At 46.8% G+C, this 19,755-nt stretch overlaps 1 protein-coding gene across 1 annotated transcript in view; it reads right to left on the bottom strand.

Moving 5' to 3' along the window:
- Positions 1 to 19,755, bottom strand: part of OCA2 (OCA2 melanosomal transmembrane protein) — a 158,917-nt gene that overhangs the window by 132,347 nt on the left and 6,815 nt on the right. The window contains exon 2 of the mRNA XM_035115521.3: positions 5,776 to 6,071. Within this exon, the coding sequence (XP_034971412.1) occupies positions 5,776 to 6,038 (263 nt within the window). The 5' untranslated portion in view covers positions 6,039 to 6,071. The remainder of the gene's footprint in view (positions 1 to 5,775; positions 6,072 to 19,755) is intronic.

Below are 19,755 nucleotides of genomic sequence, written 5' to 3' on the forward strand. Positions count from 1 at the left end.
TGTCCCTTGATGGAAGACCCAAGAGAAGCTAGAAGAGCAAAAGTGTCTTGCATCCTCTCCAAGTCCTCAGGTGTTCAAACTGCCATCCTCCTCCTGAATTGCAGGTGAAATATACTCGGAGTCGAGAGTGAATTTCATGCTCTTTATTCAGCTCATATTCATCAAGGAGAAGAAGAGAAGACGAATGGCTCTTTTCCCAAAACCATCTGCTTATATACATTATTTACACAATGGGCCTTGCGTGATTGGCTACTTCAGGGCTACACCTGTGGGCCAATTATATTGTGGATTGACTTCTGCCTGCAGCCTGATTGGCTGCTCCTACAGGCCAATCAGGTAGCAGATTCACTTCTGCCAGCCGCCTGATTGGCTGCTCCAGCAGGCCAATCAGGTTGCGGATTCACTTCCACCTGGAGTTGGATTGGGTAGCTCCCGCTGATTCTGAATCCTATTGTTCTAGGATTCAGCTCAGTACATAACACCCCTCCCCTCTAAGTTCCAGTCCTGCCCGGGAAGTTGCATTCGTAGTCCCCAAGGTCTGCTGGCCGCCTCCGTGTGCGTTGTGGCCTGGGGTGTTCCTTGGTCAGGGGTTCTGGTTCTGGCTCGTGTTCCGAGGCTGCTGGCTGTGCCGGGGCTGTCTGGTCTGGCACCACTGAACCACTAGGTTGTGACTCTGGTTCCGGTGTCCTTCCAGCCTCGGGGCGCCCCTCTGTGCCTACTGCTTCTGCTTCCCCTGCCCACCCCTCTCGCTCTACAGGCCTCACTGCCCTGCTGTCCCCTTGGGACCCCTCTGTCCCGCTCTCCTCCCGGGTTCCTCCTGGGAATCGTCGCCGTAGCTGGTCGCAGTGGCGGCGCCAACATTGCCCCCCTTCCGTTAGTACCTCGTACGACACGGGACCGGTCACCTTGGTGACTGTGGCGGGTACCCATGCTGGGCCTGCCCCAAAATTCTTTGCATACACTGGGTCCTGGGCCACAAATGTCCGGGGGTTCCTGCCTTTCCCCACCACTACCTCATCCTGAGCTCTGTCGGGGTGAAGTCGGTCCAGTCTAGTTGCAAGGCGCCGGCCCATGAGTAGTTCAGCTGGGCTCCGGCCCGTCGTTGTGCTTGGGGTGCTGTGCTGTGCTAGAAGAAATGCGGCAAGGCGGTATTCCCAGTCCCCTTGTGTTATGCGGCGGAGGCTGTCCTTGGTGGTCCGCACCATGCGCTCCGCTTGGCCATTGGTGGCAGGGTGGAATGGTGCTGAGCGGATGTGGCGGATGGCGTTCTGCGCTGTGAAGGTCTGGAACTCCTCTGACGTGAATGCGGTTCCATTGTCCGAGACGAGGGTGTCAGGGAGCCCGTGGGTTGCAAACAGCTTACGTAGTACCCGGATGGCTGCCGCCGTAGAAGTGGACGGTACCAGTGCGACCTCCAGCCATTTGGTGTAGGAATCCACCACTATGAAGAATGTTTTTCCCTGGAAGGGGCCAGCGAAGTCCACGTGCAAGCGTGACCATGGATGTCGGGCGGACTCCCAGGGCTGGACTGGGGCCCTTGGGGGATCCGGGCGGGATTCTTGGCAGGTCTGGCAGTGTTGGACCCAGGCCTCTATCTCTCTGTCAATCCCCGGCCACCACACATAACTCCTGGCAAGGGCCTTCATCCTCACTACCCCTGGGTGTGTCTCGTGTAGGGCTGTGAGGACCCTTTTGCGGAGGGGCTGGGGAACAACAACCCTGCTTCCCCATAACAGGCACCCCTTGTGGGCCGACAGTTCATGTTTGCGGTTTGTGTAGCCAGCGAATTCTGGCCCGGGGCTGCTGCTGGGCCATCCTCGCCACACCCAGTCCAGGACCCGGGAGATGACCCTATCTTTTGTGGAATGGTGCGCAACTTCTTGTGCCTGATGGGTCGTACAGCGGGGTCTAGCTGCGTGGCCCATCGCCTTCCCAGGGCGGTGGATTAGTGCATACTGGTAGCCGGCAAGGAAAATTGACCACCTGAGGACACGTGGAGACAACACTTGGGGGGTCTGCTTCTCGGGGGCAAACAGGCCAAGCAACGGCTTGTGGTCAGTCACTATGGTAAAGGGCCGCCCGTACAAGAAATCATGGAATTTTTTTACGCCCTTCACGATTGCCAGACCCTCCTTGTCAATCTGTGAGTAGTTTCGTTCGGCTGCAGCAAGCGTCTGGGAGAAGTAGGCCACCGGCACCTCTCTTCCATCCGGGAGTTGGTGTCCCAGGACAGCGCCGATGCCATAGGGAGAGGCGTCGCATGCCAGCACCACTGGCAGCCTCTCGTCGAAGTGTGCCAAGACCGAGTTTGAGACGAGCAAGTCCTTGACTGCCTGGAATGCGGCCCTTTGTCGCTGGCCCCACACCCAAGGGGCCCTTTTATCTAGGAGTCTGTGTAGGGGCTCCGCTACCGCTGCCTTATAGGGAAGGAAGGCATGGTAAAAGTTCAATAGTCCCAAGAATGACTGAAGTTCGGGCTTGCTCTTGGGCGCTGGGGCCTCACAAATGGCCCGTACCTTGTCACCGGTTGGATGGACCCCTTCTGCGTCCACCTTAAATCCCAGAAAGTCCACCTGCGGCACTCCCAGTAAACACTTTTCCCGCTTCACCTTGAGGCCCGCCGTCTGGAAACGGTGCAGGACGGAGCGGAGGCGGTCCTCAAATTCCTCTGGTGTGGGCCCGGCGATCAGTACATCATCGAAGAAGGGGGTGACGCCAGGAATCCCTTTAAGGAGAGAGTCCATTAGATTCTGGAATATGCCTGGTGCCACGCTAACGCCAAATTGCAGCCACTTTACTCTGAATGCCCCTCTGTGCGTCACAATCGTCTGAGCCTCTGCTGTGGCTTCGTCCACAGGCAACTGTTGATACGCTTGGGCCAAGTCCCGGAGGGTGAATGGGGCCGGCCTTAGTTTGGGACCCCCATTAGGGCACAGTTCCCTTAATGTTCGGGCCGAGATTATGGATAGAGTTGAACCCGTGTCCAGCTCCATGCGGCATGGGGCTCCCTCTATCTGTACCTCTATATAAATTTTCTCTGTGCTGGGATGGGGCAACTGGAATACCTGGTAGTCCGTGATCTCCGTCGAGTTGCCTTGGTGCATGGTGCCGTGTGACCTGGGGCTCCTGGGTCGGTCATCTGATGCTTGTCGACGGGTGAGTCGAGCCCGACACACCCGGGCGATGTGTCCCAATTTTCTGCACTGCCTGCACTCTGCGTTGCGGAAACGACAGGTCCTCCTCTCGTGGTTCTCCCCGCAGCTTGCACAGTTCCCTCCTTCTCGTCGAGGCTGCTGTGGTGTGTGTGCTGCTTGAGTGCGCCGCTGTACTCGGTGTACTTCCTCCCTGTCAGATTCGGATTCGTCGGTGAGGTCTTCGTGGTAGACCCTCGGTTGGGATGGCGGGGCCGGTCGTGCCTCTTGCGTTGACCTCTCGGCGGCTTCGGTTGCCAGGGCTTCCTCCAGAGCAATCTGGAACGTGAGGTCTTTTTTGGCGTAGAGGCGTCGTTGCAACATCTCGTCCCTCAGGCCACCGACGAGGCGGTCACGAAGCATGTTCTCCAACTCTGAGAAGTTGCATAACCGGGCGGCTTGGCGGAGGGAGGTCACAAACCCAGTTATGGTTTCCCCCGGGGCTTGCCGCTTTGCGTAGAAGGCATTTCGGCAAGCTACCACCGAGGGCTGTGGTGAAAAGTGCTCCTTCAGCCGTTCCATTATTGTTTTGTAAGAGACGGTAGCGACATCTCTAGGTGCAAGGAGAGCCCGGGCGATTTCAAACGTCTCCTCTCCACAGACGCTGAAGAATGTTGCCCTCTTCATGGCATCGTTGGTGACTTCTTTCGCTTGCAGGAGGAAGTTGAAACGGGCGGCGTACCCTTCCCAGTCTCCTGATGCTGGTTTGAATGGCAAGAAGCTGCTGTCGGTTGCCATTCTGGGTTCCTTGGGTCCTGGAGCTGAAGCCTGGATGCACGGTGCGATGCAGCGGTGCAGCAGGTGGCGGTGCTGCGGTGCAGTGCGTGGTGGCGGTCAGCTCAGCAGGATCCCACCTTCGTCGCCAGTGAAATATACTCGGAGTCGAGAGTGAATTTCATGCTCTTTATTCAGCTCATATTCATCAAGGAGAAGAAGAGAAGACGAATGGCTCTTTTCCCAAAACCATCTGCTTATATACATTATTTACACAATGGGCCTTGCGTGATTGGCTACTTCAGGGCTACACCTGTGGGCCAATTATATTGTGGATTGACTTCTGCCTGCAGCCTGATTGGCTGCTCCTACAGGCCAATCAGGTAGCAGATTCACTTCTGCCAGCCGCCTGATTGGCTGCTCCAGCAGGCCAATCAGGTTGCGGATTCACTTCCACCTGGAGTTGGATTGGGTAGCTCCCGCTGATTCTGAATCCTATTGTTCTAGGATCCAGCTCAGTACATAACAGCAGGGCTACACGAAGGAAAGAACCCCATCCCAGAAATGCCTGTGAGACTAGCCAGGGGACTAGTCCATCACAAGGTGGGACACCCTTGCCAGGGCTGCTCCTCCTCCTCCTGGTGACAGAGGGAAGAGAGACTGGGGGAGCAGAGGCATTTACAAGCCTGCCTCCTATCTTCAGATGCTCTCATTGTGACTCTGTACCTCAGATTTCCTTCAGGGTACTACGTATTTCGCATTCCACTCCCTTTTCTAATAGGGAATTGCCTTCTTTCTGTTCACAGGTAGACGTGGAATTGCCGCTTATATTAAGTTATCCCACATGACACCAATATATTTTTCCTTTTAGTATTTTTTTTCCCCTTTTCATATCCCACTCATCTATTTGTGAAGTTGCGGTTTCCTTGTTTGTTTGCTCCACTATGTATTGCTTGGCATCACTGGGCATCACTTGCCAGTGGAATGAGATCTACCTGCTCTCCCACCTTCCACTGGTTGACTTTACCTGGAGGATGTTCCTCTTCTGCGGCAGAGACCAGTTAAGTGGCAAGAGCTAGGTGGCAGCAGAGTGTATTTTGTGCTGATGTGTATTATGCAGTAATTCTATAACCAGGCTTTTTATTATGATATGCATTTTGTATTTTCCAGTTTCTCTTTTTATGCTGTAAACCACCCTGTGACCCAGTTGGGAGAGATCCTTTGGAGCACTTCACAGTCTCGTTGGATTTTCATCAATCTGACTAATCTGGTGTCATTGACGAACTTGGCTACCATACCAATCAGCCCTAGGGGGAGGCACCATAGATACACTTTGCCCCATGTAATCGAACTCTGAAAGAATGGATGTTGTTCAATTTTTTGTAACCGGAGTACAATGCATCATTTTTATGTCTAGAGCAGTCAACCATAATTAGAGTTAATTCCTTTACTTTGGCCATTTATGTTTCAACTTTAAGCAGTACAAAGGAATTCTTTTTGTGAGCATTTGGTTTAAATAAAACATCAGTAAGGAAAACAAGATATTGGAAAACATCACTCCCTATATATATATATATATATATATATATATATATATATATATATACACACACACACACACACACACACACACACACACACACATGCAACACAGCTGCTATAAAAGCAGATATTAGTTCTGAAACCTGCTGAGAGAATATCCCTTCCCAGCAATTGGCCACTCCAGCCTCCTAACTAAGCCTCTTTCCCATTAATTATATTGCAGGAAGACATTAAATAAAACATTTATCGACTGAGTCAGAGAATAAAAACAACCCACACCAATATGCCATCAGATGAAGCAGACTCTGTTGACTCTGGTTTTCCTTACCTTCCCTGCATAGAGAGTGGGCTGAAATCTTTCCCCAGGGTAATGCAACATTCCTGTTCTGGAGCACTGCTTGGGTAGGGCTTGTGTGGTTCTCCCTGAACAGCCATCATCTCCTTCAACAGCTCCAGCTCACTGAAATTGTTGGGAATCGGTTCTGCTGCTACACCTCCGAGCAAGTCCACGTGGTGTGGGATAGGGGCCTGGGTCAGCTCCATATCTACTTTTCTAGACATGGCACTGTCATCTTTGTTGTCCAAGTACATAGCTCTGTTGCCTGATGAATTCTGTGTTCTTGCCTGAAAAGGAACAAAAATAAAACAATCAGGAGTCAATAAATACAGAAGTCTGTTGCAAGTACATAAACCTAGAGTGTTGTGCCTGCATAAGGCTGTGCAGTTCTTAAAAATGATCCATCACCTTCCCGAAGCCAAGTGCAGAGTACCTTTGCATACACCCTAGTAAAGAGAAAGTCATGGCATCATCAGTTTTCTACCTGCTTGTCAGCTTTGATCCATTTTCACTAAAATCAGTGGCTGTGTAGAATTCCTACAGGCTTCAAAAACTCCAAGGCTTCCCTGAGATCTGAAGTCTAAAACAGAACAAGCATTTGCACATAGATGAGCCATTTATCTACATTTAACCTAATAATATTCCTTTGGATATCCATTTGTACCCAAATGTACAAGTGGTGTGTGTGAATTAAGGCTGCATTGCCTTTGTAGACATAAATTGTGATGTGCATTGGTAAACCATGAATTAAGTGTTGCACTGCAATGATAGAACATTAAAAAAAAGATATTTGGGCCATCATCAGGTGGGGAGTTGACCATTTCCAGGATGTCTAGTATTGCTTTTAGAACTGAAATCTCACATTGGACTTGAGTGTGCTTCTTGCCAGTCAGCATGTGTCATGCAATCACCTCCTTCCTCAGCTATGCCTGTTCAACTGGATAGTGCAAGTTGCAGGTCTGCATGTACGACCATGCTCATGGAATACAACAGTTATTTACTACATGCTATAAGTGCTTGGACTACAACCATCACTTAGAGGTAGATCATCTGCTTGCATACAGAAATTCCTAAATTCATCCTGTGGAATCTCCAGTAGACAGGACTTAGAGAAATCCCTGGAATCCTGGTAGATGCTCCGCCAACCCATGTAGACAATACTGAACTAGACCAATGGCCTGACTCAATACAGTATAAGGCAATCCTATGTTCCTATGCTTTGGTTCTGGCCAAGTCTGGATTCCTTGGTGCAGAAGCAATGCACACTGGATGCTTTGGCAGGTACATCTTGAGGACAACGATGTTGGCGCATTTGCAAGTAATCCAATTTTAGCATAGGCTATAGAAATGTAAGGGTCTCCTTCCACTATCATCTCCAACCAAATAAATTTGAAAAGATTTGACCATGCATGAAAACCTTCAAAGCCTGTTTGGTCTGAGATGATAGCTGAACAAAACAAATGGGTGTGCAGGTCCTGGACAACGATGGCTTTATCATACCACCTACAACTTTGAGGGGAAAAGCACAATTTCATAGCCTAACCCTGATGTCTTGGGAATAGGCCAGGGCCCTCTAGAACTGTAAGTCCCATCAGCACCAACCAACATGGCCAATGGTCAGGGATGGTGATAATTATAGTCCAACAACATCAAGAAGGCACCATGTTGGTTCCCCTTCTATTTACGGTATGTTCCCTCAGGGTCAAAGGAAACATTATGGGGAATGTGTTGCTTCTGTCAATCCCTATCACCCCCATAGTAGCATATAGTAGCAAGAAAGACAGAATCACATACAGCATTTCCTTGATCCAGATCCAGTTTCTTGGCTGTTGTGGGACAGCAAACACTACCCATTCCTTGTAATAGAGCCCACAAGCTCAATGGGACTTATTCCCTCCCAGGAAAGCACGGGTGGTTGCAAAGCGTTAACATCACATCTGAAAATGACTTAACGAAGCTCCCAGTTCACACATAATCTGGCAATATTCCTGTATTCATTATTCACAGGGAAAATGAAAAGGTATGAAGTTGCCCAGGAGGTGAGCAGGACCCCAGAGTGAGGGAAGCTGGCCGTATGGATCGTATAGTAAATGCTGGCCATGTGTGCATTGCCTCGATAGCTATCAGGACTGACACATTCTTGTAGATCTTAGCTGAATCAATGTCCCTGCTCCCTGAAACCAGAAGTAGTTGGATCTATGTATGCATATGCTAATGAAATGCTCACTTTTCCCCTCTCTTTCACACATGCGCACGCACAATGTTGGGAATGGATTGCTTAAGAAGGAGTTGTGTTGCATGAGAAATATGTGTGTATGTGTGTGCCTGTGCCTGTCAGTATATCTGAGGGCACATACAATGCTTAACAGATGTGCATGTGTGGGCGAGTAAACTGATTGCCACAGCTAAGTAGTATTTTATTAAGCTTGTCCATTTTACAAGGCAGCATTAAATACACATTTAAGCAATGATTCACAGAAAGGGCTTCCAGGCACAGTGGCATTCTGAAAGGCATGAAATGCTATAAATTTGGAACTGTGATGTTTTTCACCCACCTCGCAGTGTGTGTCGTTCATTAATGTCATCATACACTGTAGCAATGTGATTTTTAAATAAAACCACACACACACACACACACACAAGCATACACTGACCTCTTGTGGCAAATACTGTAAGCAAAGGTTTCTTTAACTCCCCACTCCCGGTAAGAGGCATGTGTAAAAGGTTTCTCTGCAAAATGGGTACAATAATAACATTTTCATACACATGTTTAATAATCAAAGCAAAACCCCACAGTGTTCAGTGGAGTTTACTCCAAGGTAAGCATGCATTAAAATTGTAGCTTTATGTTTGTAGTGCCTTTCCACAACAACAACAACAACAACAACAGCAAAGGGCAGATGCCTACCCTGACAATCTGACAACTTAAATTTTAGATGGGATGGGGGAAGGGGAAAATATGTCCCTGTGTTTGGCTTAGCAGAAGATTTTGGCCCAGCCCCTCTACTGATCCAGATCTGCGGGGCACTTTTTGAATTCATTTTGGACTTTAAATTACTGGGTTGAGTAATCTTACATTGTGCAGAGGTATAAATCTTAGAAAGAAACTCATGGAAGAGATCATATTTTGGTGGAGTGAACCATACTTTGCATGCAGAGAAATAATTACCTGGGAGAACATGAACTCAGTATATACTTTGGGCTTTTAAAAATAATAATATAGAGAGATATAACATAAGACAGAATTTAAAAACAAAAAAGCAAATGGGAATAGATATTGCAGCCGCCTCTGGTTTGCCCATAGTAAAACATGGTAACTGTTCAGATAAGGCTGGCAATATTGACTTTTTCAAATTTCTCCTCCAAATGGGGCATGCAGCAATCAGTGGAAACGAGTGTCTTATGTTTGGTACTGGGAACTTCTGGAAAGAAAGCAGCTACCTATATGTTTTGCTCAGGTGAGGAGCAAATAGAAATAGGGGTGTAGCATTAGAGATCAGTCACATGACAATTGACCATCCAAACAACATTGCACAATGAAGCGTCCTCACTAGCAGTGACTGACTGCAGACATTTCATAGTTACTTTGACTTTTCAGATTTTCTACTGTAAAGTGAAATCTGGATTAAACTTCTTCTTTTTTAAGTGTTAGCTGTGGGTGTTTTTTAACATCGTGGACATGAGCAGTACTGTTTCCTGGAATCATCCCCAGTCCCAAGAACAAATAAAAATAAGTCCTAAAAAGTAGCACCATAAAAACACAACATTGAAACAAGATAAAGTTTCCCTTGTTTATTGGGTGGACAGGACTCTGGCCTTGCCCATGTCAGCTATGAAATTTCAAATAAATAGCTATGAAATACCGTCTCTAGTATCTGTAAACCTTACTGTAGCCCAGACATTGCTAGAACTGGGAAATGCATTTCTCCCGCTCCCTGTTCCTGTGGGAAATTGCAGTCAAACATAACTGTGTGTAAATGCTAGATAGTGCATGAAGGGGTTAAGACCAGAGAGGTCTGTTCCTAGACTCAGCTAGGTCACACACCCTTAACCTCCATGAAGGAGGAAATGAAGCTGCTTCTCTTACTATTCCTCACTCTTTTCCAGCCATGTAATCCACCAGGATGGACATGTCTGAACTTGATACAATCTCATATTTGAAACTACATACTGTATTTTGCACCCAACAGTAATCTACCTGTGTTCTCCTTGCTGCTACATGGAATAACACATGAACCAGACCTTTGGATTTAGTAAGTCACTTAACAGTGTGTGGTCTCTTCATTGCAAGAGGGGTAAAGAGACGGGGCAAGAGCTTTAAAGCAGACTAAATGGGATATGTGAATGGGTTTAACAACCTATGTTCCATGCTATAAGGTAAAGGGACCCCGACCATTAGGTCCAGTCGTGGATGACTCTGGGGTTGCGGCGCTCATCTCACTTTACTGGCCAAGGGAGCCAGCGTACAGCTTCCAGGTCATGTGGCCAGCATGACTCAGCCACTTCTGGTGAAACCAGAGCAGCACACGGAAACACCGTTTACCTTCCCGCCAGAGTGGTACCTATTCAGCTACTTGCACTTTGACGTGCTTTCAAACTGCTAGGTTGACATGAGCTGAGACCGAACAATGGGAGCTCACCCCGTCGTGGGGATTTGAACCGCCAACCTTCTGATTGGCAAGCCCTAGGCTCTGTGGTTTAGACCACAGTGCCACCCACATCTTGTTCCACGCTATACTGCTACATAATTCTGAGAGTGTTTTTAACTCTGCTGGTGGCACAAAGCCCTGCATTTTGAATCTAGGCACCAGCTGATTCTTTTGTTAATTACCAACATGTGGATCAGATCTATTTCCACCACTACATACCATATTTTTCCGTGTATAACATGCCCCCATGTATAAGACGACCCCTATTTTGGGGGGACTCCAAATTGAGGAAATGGGGAGAGATTGCCCAGACTTGTTGAGCTTTCTTCGGGAGAAATTGATGACAATTGCTCACCCGCCTGACCACCAATCGCACACATTGACGAACCCACCAATCGTCTGCCCGCTAGCCGCCAGCAGCCACCAATCGACCATCCAATTGCCGCAGCAGCAATGTGGCTGGCTGCTACTGCTGCTGCCATGGCTTGCTGGGAAGTTGTACAAAATACCAAAATGGCATGATCTCTCTGCCTTGTGGGTACATTAATGTGAACAGCCACTTTGCCAACTAAGTTCAGTTTAACACAACCATCACAAAGCACTAATCTTCAAATGGTGGGTCACCCTCCAACTCCCAGATTGAAAAATCCGGGATCAGCGGCGGCGCGGCACTGGATGTCGCTTCTATGCGGTGGCGCGGAACCGGAAGTCGCTTCTACGCATGTTCAGACATGTGTAGAAGTGACTTCCGGTGCCAGCGCCGCCCGATTTCCGGTGCCCAGACATGGGCAGAGCAGAACCGGAAGTCACTTCTACACATGTCCGGACATGCGTAGAAGCGACTTCTGGTGCCAGGCTGCCCGTGTCTGCATGTCTGGGCACCAGAAATCGCTTCTGCGCATGTCCAGACATGTGCAGACAGCCGGGACCCGGGACATGGCCACCAGCAGGAGCTTTACGGGATATTTATGGGATATAATCAATTCGTGATAACAGCGGGAAACGGTAACAAAATAGGGGGTTTCCTGCAAAAAACGGGAGACTTGGCAGCTATGCTAAGTGGCAATCTTAGTGGAGATGGGTCACATTGTCTGTCCCATAATCATCTTTTTGGAGGAAAAAAACCATTGAGCAAGCAGGTGGGCTAAACAGATAGATACAGCAAAGGTAAAAATAATATATAAAATTAACAAATAAAAGTGGTTCATATCTTGTCAGTTGATATTAAAATTGGACCGCGAATCTAGAAATCAGTAAGGTTAGCTTCTTCTCTTCCCCACACCCCACCTACTCCTTGTAACTTTGTGTTAGAGAATTTTGCTTGTTATGTTTCTCTGATTTCTGTTCTGCCATGTAGTCTGCATGGACTCCCTGGACTGCCTGTATACTTAAAGAGCTTAAACTGGTTGAGAAAAGTATGGATTTCAATAAGATCTCAATCCGTGGTTTAAATTACACCTCATAAAACAAGATAATGCAACCCAGCAGAAGAAGCAGTAAGACTTATGAAGAGAACATCCACCTCGCCTTGCGAACACGCTAAAATAAAGTACATTAAACTCCCTCACCCAATGTATTTTTACAATGCTATGTTATTTATGTTTTGTGAACTGCTTAGAGCCCTCTTGCTATTAAGATAGATAGATACATGCAAAGCAGCAGTCTGGGCTACAGATGAAGGGAGCTTAATAATAGTAAACTAAAGCCCTAAGAAGTACCTCTCAGCATGGAAACAGGAAGCAGCAGGGGCTGATGCCAACCCTTCATTCTCCTCCTGTGCATCCAACAGTTAAGTCTTTATCACTTTTATAAGCAGCCCTGGCAGAGAGAACTGTGTTTGCTATTTCTATGTGCACACAGACTTCTACATACTGCCAAGGATACTCGCGTTGGGAACCCAGTGTGCCAGAGCGGCTAGAGCATGGATGGAGAAGTTGTGGCCTTCTGGATACTGCTGGACCACAACTCTCCATCAGCCCTGACCATTGGCTAGGCTGGCTGGGAACAATGGAAGTTGAAGTCCAACATCATCTGGACACGTTCCCCATCCCAGGGCTAGAACACCAGGCTTAGTCTAGGGAGATCTTGGTGTGAATCGCTCATCAGCTGCAAAGCTCACTGGGTGGCTTGAAGCCACTCCTGTATGTGGTAATGTGTATTACTTCACACACAAATCCAGTGAACCCTCAGTCTTGCAGTTAGCACCCCAACTGCTCGTTCTGCTGAATGAGGCCCTGAACTTCTTCCCAGAAGTCCTACCCCGAGTGCACCATTGGGGTCCCCCAACATCAGGGAGTAGAGAAAACAACTTCCAGGTCGGGGTGGGTGGGTTTAATTTATTGCCAGGCAGGCTTGAGCCCTGCCATTTTCTTCTTCTAGAAGTTAAGCTCTGCCGAAATATAAAATCAGTGTCAGTTCCCTCCCACCCATTTTGTTTTTAATGCTTTAGGCTTCCAAGAGAACAATGACTTTAAAACCTATCTAGAAGCTACCCAGCAGCCTTTCAAGCTGAGAACCAAGCTTTCTAAAACACATCTCAGAAAAAATGTGTTATTGTACCCAGAGTGACATCTCCAGATTATTGTTATTCAGTGATGTCAATCTTTCTTATGTCTAAGTTGATAAACGGCAGGTGCTTCAAGTCTGCAGCTCCACAGCAGCATACTAATGAATAGCAACAGTTCACATTGCACATCCCCTGCCTGATAGAGGCTATGTTTCCTTTTCAGGAGTGTAGGAACACAGGGTCTGTCTTTGGCTGCACACGCACTATACCTTTAAAGCACACTCAAAACACATTTCCCACCTCAAAGAACTCTGGGTACTGTAGTTTGCTAAGGGTTGCTTGGAACTGTAACTCTGTGAGAAGCAAATGACAGTGCCCAGAATTCTTTGAGGAGGGGAAATGCGCTTCAGATATGTTTTAAAGGTATAGTGTGTTTGCAGTTTTGTACAGTCAAATCATTGGTCCACCTAGCTTCATATACTGACTGGCAACAGCTCTCATGGTTTCAGGCAGGTGTCACTCCTAGTACAGTAATAGCTGGAGATACCAAGAACTATACTTGGGATTTTCTGGCCACTGCTAGAGCTCTTCCCTTTTCACAGAAGTGACATTGGGAGACAAACACTTCATCCCCAAAAGATTCAATTCACAGAGTGATTTCCCATCTTTTTCATGGGCTATCTCATCATATGCTGATGGAACCAGGTATGTTCTGCTGTTTTAATACCATGTTTCCATACTCAATCTTTAGGGGGCTATTATAATTGATATGGGGGGGGCGGAACCAGCACATTGTTCTTCATGTTGTTCAGGCGGCAGCCCAAGATTGCTGTTTGCAAAGGGGATTTCCTTGAACCTCTGGTTTTCTTTGAACCTCCAGACTGAGGGTTCAATCCCATTGGCAAAGCAGCCCCCAGCAGCATTGAAGCTTCTGCTCATCAGCTGGTGAGCGAAGAGTGCAAATCTGCTGTCTGCAAGGTCTGCTTTGCCAGTGAACTCCCCACAGGGAATGTTCTGGTGAAGCAGATCCCAGCAGGATTGAAACTTCTGCTCTGCAGCTGATGACCAGAGGGTTCAGTCCTGAGGGCTGCAGGGGTCTTTGTCATAAGTGTATTCATTGGTTTTGTCTTCTATCTCTGTTACAGGTGCTATAGTCCAGGCATAGGCAAACTCACCCCTCCAGGTGTTGTGGGGTTACAACTCCAATCATCCCTAGCCCTCCAGATGTTTTGGGACTACAACTCCCATAATCCCTGACCATCGGTCCTGATAGCTAGGGGTGATGGGAGGTGTAGTCCCAAAACATCTGGAGGGCTAGGGATGATTGGAGTTGTCATCCCAAAACATCTGGAGGGCCGAGTTTGCCTATGCCTGCTATAAGCAATGTACTGGGTGCTATAAATGTGCTTTGATTATCCCATATTGTTAATCCAACATTAACTATTTAACTTTGTCCACTGTACCAATTCTTCCTGTTCTTTCTTGGACACCTATAGAAGGTTTGAGATGCTTGTCCATAACAGCCTTCTAAGTTGAGGATATCCAGTCCATAGCTCCCACAATTCTCTCTCCCTACAGATGTAGCCAGCCTTGCTTTCTTCCCTTGCCAAGATATCTGTTTATTATTCTTGTAAGGCAGAGCTTTACAAACTTTTCAAGTTGGTGACACACTTTTTAGACATGCGTCATTTCGCAACACGGTAATTCAGTTTTACTGGCAAACCAGAGGTTTAACTAACCCCTTTCCAGCCCCAGGAGGAGCACAGGGAGTGTTCGCACGACACATCTACACACTGCAGCCGACACACTAATGCATTGTGACACACAGTTTGGAAAGGTCTGTTGTAAAGTCTTGGCTGTCAAGTCTTGCTTGGTTCGCTCTTTGCAATGGAAGGCAATTATATAATTCTGGTAATCTCACTTTTTTTTTCTTCATCGAGATGTAATTATCATGCCTCACATACTGGGACAAGATTTCCCTTTCTGTTAGCTTAAATTTAAGTCAAGCCACTTGTCTACAGTTCTTAGACTTTTCTCAAGTTTCATGGCTGACTCCTTGCTATTTTATAGGAAAATCTGCTTTCATGATATACTCTACACCATATACATAAAGGTAAAGGGACCCCTGACCATTAGGTCCAGTCGTGACCGACTCTGGGGTTGCGCGCTCATCTCGCATTATTGGCCGAGGGAGCCGGCGTATAGCTTCCAGGTCATGTGGCCGGCATGACAAAGCCACTTCTGGCGAACCAGAGCAGCACACGGAAACGCCGTTTACCTTTCCGCTGTAGCGGTTCCTATTTATCTACTTGCATTTTGACATGCTTTCGAACTGCTACCCTGTTTCTCATATTTTAAGACATACCCATAAAATAAGCCATAGCAGGATTTTTAAGCATTCAAGGAATATAAGCCATACCCCGAAAATAAGACATAGTGATAGGCGCAGCAGCAATGCTGGCCACGGCAGGAGGAGGAGGAAAAAAATAAGACATCCCTTGAAAATAAGCCATAGTGTGTTTTTTTGAGGAAAAAATAAATATAAGACATGTCTTATAATATGAGAAACACGGTAGGTTGGCAGGAGCTGGGACCAAGCAACGGGAGCTCACCCCGTCACAGGGATTCGAACCGCCGACCTTCTGATCGGCAAGCCCTAGGCTCAGTGGTTTAACCACAGCGCCACCTGGGTCCCTACACCATATACATAAGTATGTATATATATATGTAAATGAACATATACATTATGCCTTACATGTAAATGGTTAGTGATGTGGGTGGAGCAGAAGGAGTCAGATCACCTTGTTCTGCACACCTGGGCTAGTGGAGTGGGTCAGCCACAGAGAGTAAAAACCTCTCTTCTGGAAGAGCCAGGCCATGCTTAGGTTCACTTCAGTTTAGCATGGAGTAAGCAGAAGAACACAAGAACATTGCATTATGCTGGTGTAAGAGCTGCTGGTACAGCAGAACTATGAAAATGGTCAGCCTGATGGGACCAAGTAAAAACACCAGGTGGTTGGGTTTTATATTCCTGAGTTCTCCTTCTTCATTTTTAGGTAGTTTTATATTCCTGAGTTCTCCTTCTTCATTTTTAGGTGTGTTTCTTTTTAAATTCATGAATTGGGGGGGGGGGGCATAGCCTTAACTTCTCTTGAGGAGAAATTGCAGTCTGGCATTGTTTATTAAACCCACTCCCCCCACCACCACTTTGAAATAGTCATTTTAACATGTAAGTAAGGAATCCTTTCTGCACCGATTCTCTATCAGAGGAAATGAATAAAAAGCTGGAAGAGGTTCTGGGGCAAAGCTGCTCAGCTGAGCAGAACCGCACGACTGCTGAACCTCCTTCCCAAACAGCAGGAATGAGTGGTGATGGGCAGGGAAACGATCTTGCTGCAGAACTGGAATGCAAGACTAATCACCTCCATCAGCATGTGATCCTAAATTGCAGGGGTGCTCTGCATTAAAGAGAACTCAGGAATATTCCATGATTGTGTTGCAGTTCAGTTCAGATTGCACTTTGAAAACTGGAGCAAATATTGCCCATTTGATACAAATATAATCATAAGAAATGCCTTGCTCTTTCATAGCAAGATCCATTTACGGTAGTCCAGTATTATATTATATTATATTATATTATATTATATTATATTATATTAATTATATTATATTATATTATATTATATTATTGCCACCTTTCCTCCAAGAAGCTCAGGGAGCTCAAAATGTACATGCTGAGAGGAAGTGACTGGCCCAAGGTTACACAATGAGCTTCACAACTCAGTAAGAATTTGAATGCTGGTTTCCCAAGTCGCAGTCAGGGCCGGCTCTAGGTAGACCCCCGGTGGCGCAGGGCACCATGGCGCCGGCCCGCCAGGAGGGCGCCGCGAGCTGTGCCCGCCCGCCGGTTCGACAACCGAGCTGTGCCTGCCCGCCCGCCGCGGTGCTGCACAGCAGCGCCTGTGGCAGCCGCACTGCGCCCGCCCACCCGCCCACCGCGCTGGGAAACGGGGCGGGGGCACGCCGGAGGGATCAGTCGCTCCACGGCGCCAGGGATGCTTAAGACGGCCCTGGTCCCAGTCCAACACTCTACTGCAGGCATCCCCAAACTTCAGCCCTCCAGATGTTTTGGACTACAATTCCCATCTTCCCTGACCACTGGTCCTGCTAGCTAGGGATCATGGGAGTTGTAGGCCAAAACATCTGGAGGGCCACAGTTTGGGGGTGCCTGCTCTACTGCACTGCAATGGCTCCCATCAACAGCCAACCAAATGCTTCTAGAAGCTCACTAGCAAGGCCCAGTTCTTCCCCCCTCCTCCCCCCCACCAATCCTTTGTCATGGCTAATTGCCATTGGTACACACATACTACATGAATTTACTTTTTTTCTCTTCTTCCTTTTGCTTCTGTTTTAAATAAGAAAACAACCCTACAAGTGGGCCCTGCAACAAAATGTTGCCATTTGGAGTGTTTTTGTTCAGCTTACCAACCAGCCAGCTAGCTAGCTACTTTGCCCTCCTTCCAGGATAGAAACCAAGGAAGCTGCTTTGTGCAGGGTTCTATCTAGCTCAGTAATGCTTACACTGACTGGCAGCATCTCTTGAAGGTTTCAAACAGGTCACATTCCCAACCCTACCTTAAGATTCCAGGGGTTGGACCTGGGACATTCTGTGTGCAGTGCAGAGGCTCTACTACCAAGCAACAGCTCTTTCTGCTCCACCCAGTTTCCCATTCCACCACCGACCCAAGCCCTGTCCTGTTTTGGTAGGGTCTGTAGGGTCCCCCCCCCCTCCTGCACACCTCAAGTTCCAAACAAGCCTGCTGAAATCTCCCCTCTTGCACACGGGTGGTGACATTTTAGCTCTGACCTGGAGAACGAGAAGACCTATTAATTACGTGTTCATCCTGATTTTGCAGGGAGATCGATCAGATGATGTTGGCTTGAGCACCCTGTCTGATTTGTTTGTGGGGAGGCTCGACAATGTTGCAAAGCAAGTCTTTTCCAAAACTTTTGGCTACATTTCCCTTTCATTTTCCTTATCATAAAAAACCCCAATCTTTGTGAGGAAATGGCTTTGTTGTGCAAGACCTTCCAGTTAGCTGTAATTTGCAGGTATGTGATTGAAATCCCACCGCAAAATAGCAGCAACCGGAAAGTGCCCTGAGCTTGCTATTAGTGTTATAGGATAATATTACATAAACCAGTCTGTGGCCCTTCAAGATGCTCCTGAACTACAGTGAGTGATGGGCAAATCTATCCATTTTGGGTTCTCCAGTGGTTCTCCAGTGGTTTCTCAAATTCTGGTCTCAGCATTCCCACATTTTTTCTTGATTTGTTTCTTTAAAGTCCGCTTGAAAATTCATCAGCATTTTAGTGCTAATTTTTCATAATATACACATTTGTATTCAATTTTGCTTAATAAGCTTTTTTTTAAGTAAAGCAATTTCCCCTGATATAATGCTTCTTACATGTTATTTTCACCAATATATGTATTTCTACGCACACTTTCCCACAGTCTGTGAATTTGTGCACACATTACTTGGCTGGCAAACTTCATTGCAAAATTCAGAGTTGTACAAATTTTGGAAGATTGCTGTGTTTCAGTTTTCAGATGGTTTTCCAAAAAAAAGGGTGAATTAGGTAGATTTCCCATTAAATGTAAACTGGATTTAATTTCTACCCCATCTCTATAGCTCCCATCATCCCTGTCACCTGGAGAGATACAGTTTCCACATCCTTCTAATAGAGGGTTAAAAAAGAAATCATGGGTTAGGAGGTAATCTACTGGGGCCCTATTTAGAGTACAAAATGTGTCTAGAAGACTAATATCAAAGCACACTAAAAGAGAAAGATTTATCCAGAGCTTTGATAGTAGCATAGATACCACATTTTTTGGCTTCCCGTGTCTCTCAGCTGACTGACTTGGGGCTTAAATAAAGTTGCCAGAGATTTTAATTAGAATTCCCAGACAGACAAGGGAGTGCTCTGAATAACAGCTGGCTATTCATATTGCTTCATGAGAGGGTTAGCTAGCCTGCCTTGCATCTACGTTACCCCAAAACTGAAAACCAGTTGCTGTCTTCCACTTGCATAGTTGTAAAAATTTGTCACATGAAGAGTCATCCAAAAAAACAGGAAGCCCTGCCAGCTATCAGTTCAGAGAAGGCAGATTGTTCAACTCCACATTCAATTCAGATGTAATTGTGTGTGTGTGTGTGTGTGTGTGTGTGTGTGTACCACTTCGCTTCTTAGTTTTAATTTGCCGTGGAAAAATAATTTGCAGCAGAAAATTGTATTTGCAGTGTTAAACATACATTAGCTGTCTGAGCATGGCATTGTAAAACAAACTCACTGGGATAAAACAAAAATCCAAAAGATTGGGATTGTTCTTTAATTATCCCAGTGAGTTGTTTAAGCCCCTTGAAACCAGCTTTCCAAGTATTCAGTTAAATGCGCCAGTGAAAAATAGTGAATGTTAAATTTTTTAATTTGACCGAGGTTGATAATGTAAAAGTACAAATATGGCGAAACTCATTTTGGGTGATCACTCTTTAGAACGTGGTTGTTTGTATATGGATTAAGGGAAGGGCTATAGTTTAGTGGGGCATACTCTGCCTGGCTTGCATGCATAAGACTTTGGATTCCATCCCAAGTAGAGTTGTGAAAGTCTCTTGCCTGAAATCCTGGAGAGCTGTTGCCAGTCAGTGTAGATCAGGGTTTCCCAAACTGCTGTTGTTGGACTACAACTCCCATCATCCCTCACCACTGGTCCTGCTAGCTAGGGATAATGGGAGTTGTAGTCCAAAAACCAATGGA

Source organism: Zootoca vivipara, chromosome 4 (genome assembly GCF_965207765.1).
Source record: "Zootoca vivipara chromosome 4, rZooViv2.hap1.1, whole genome shotgun sequence".
NCBI classification, from domain to species: Eukaryota; Metazoa; Chordata; class Lepidosauria; order Squamata; family Lacertidae; genus Zootoca; species Zootoca vivipara.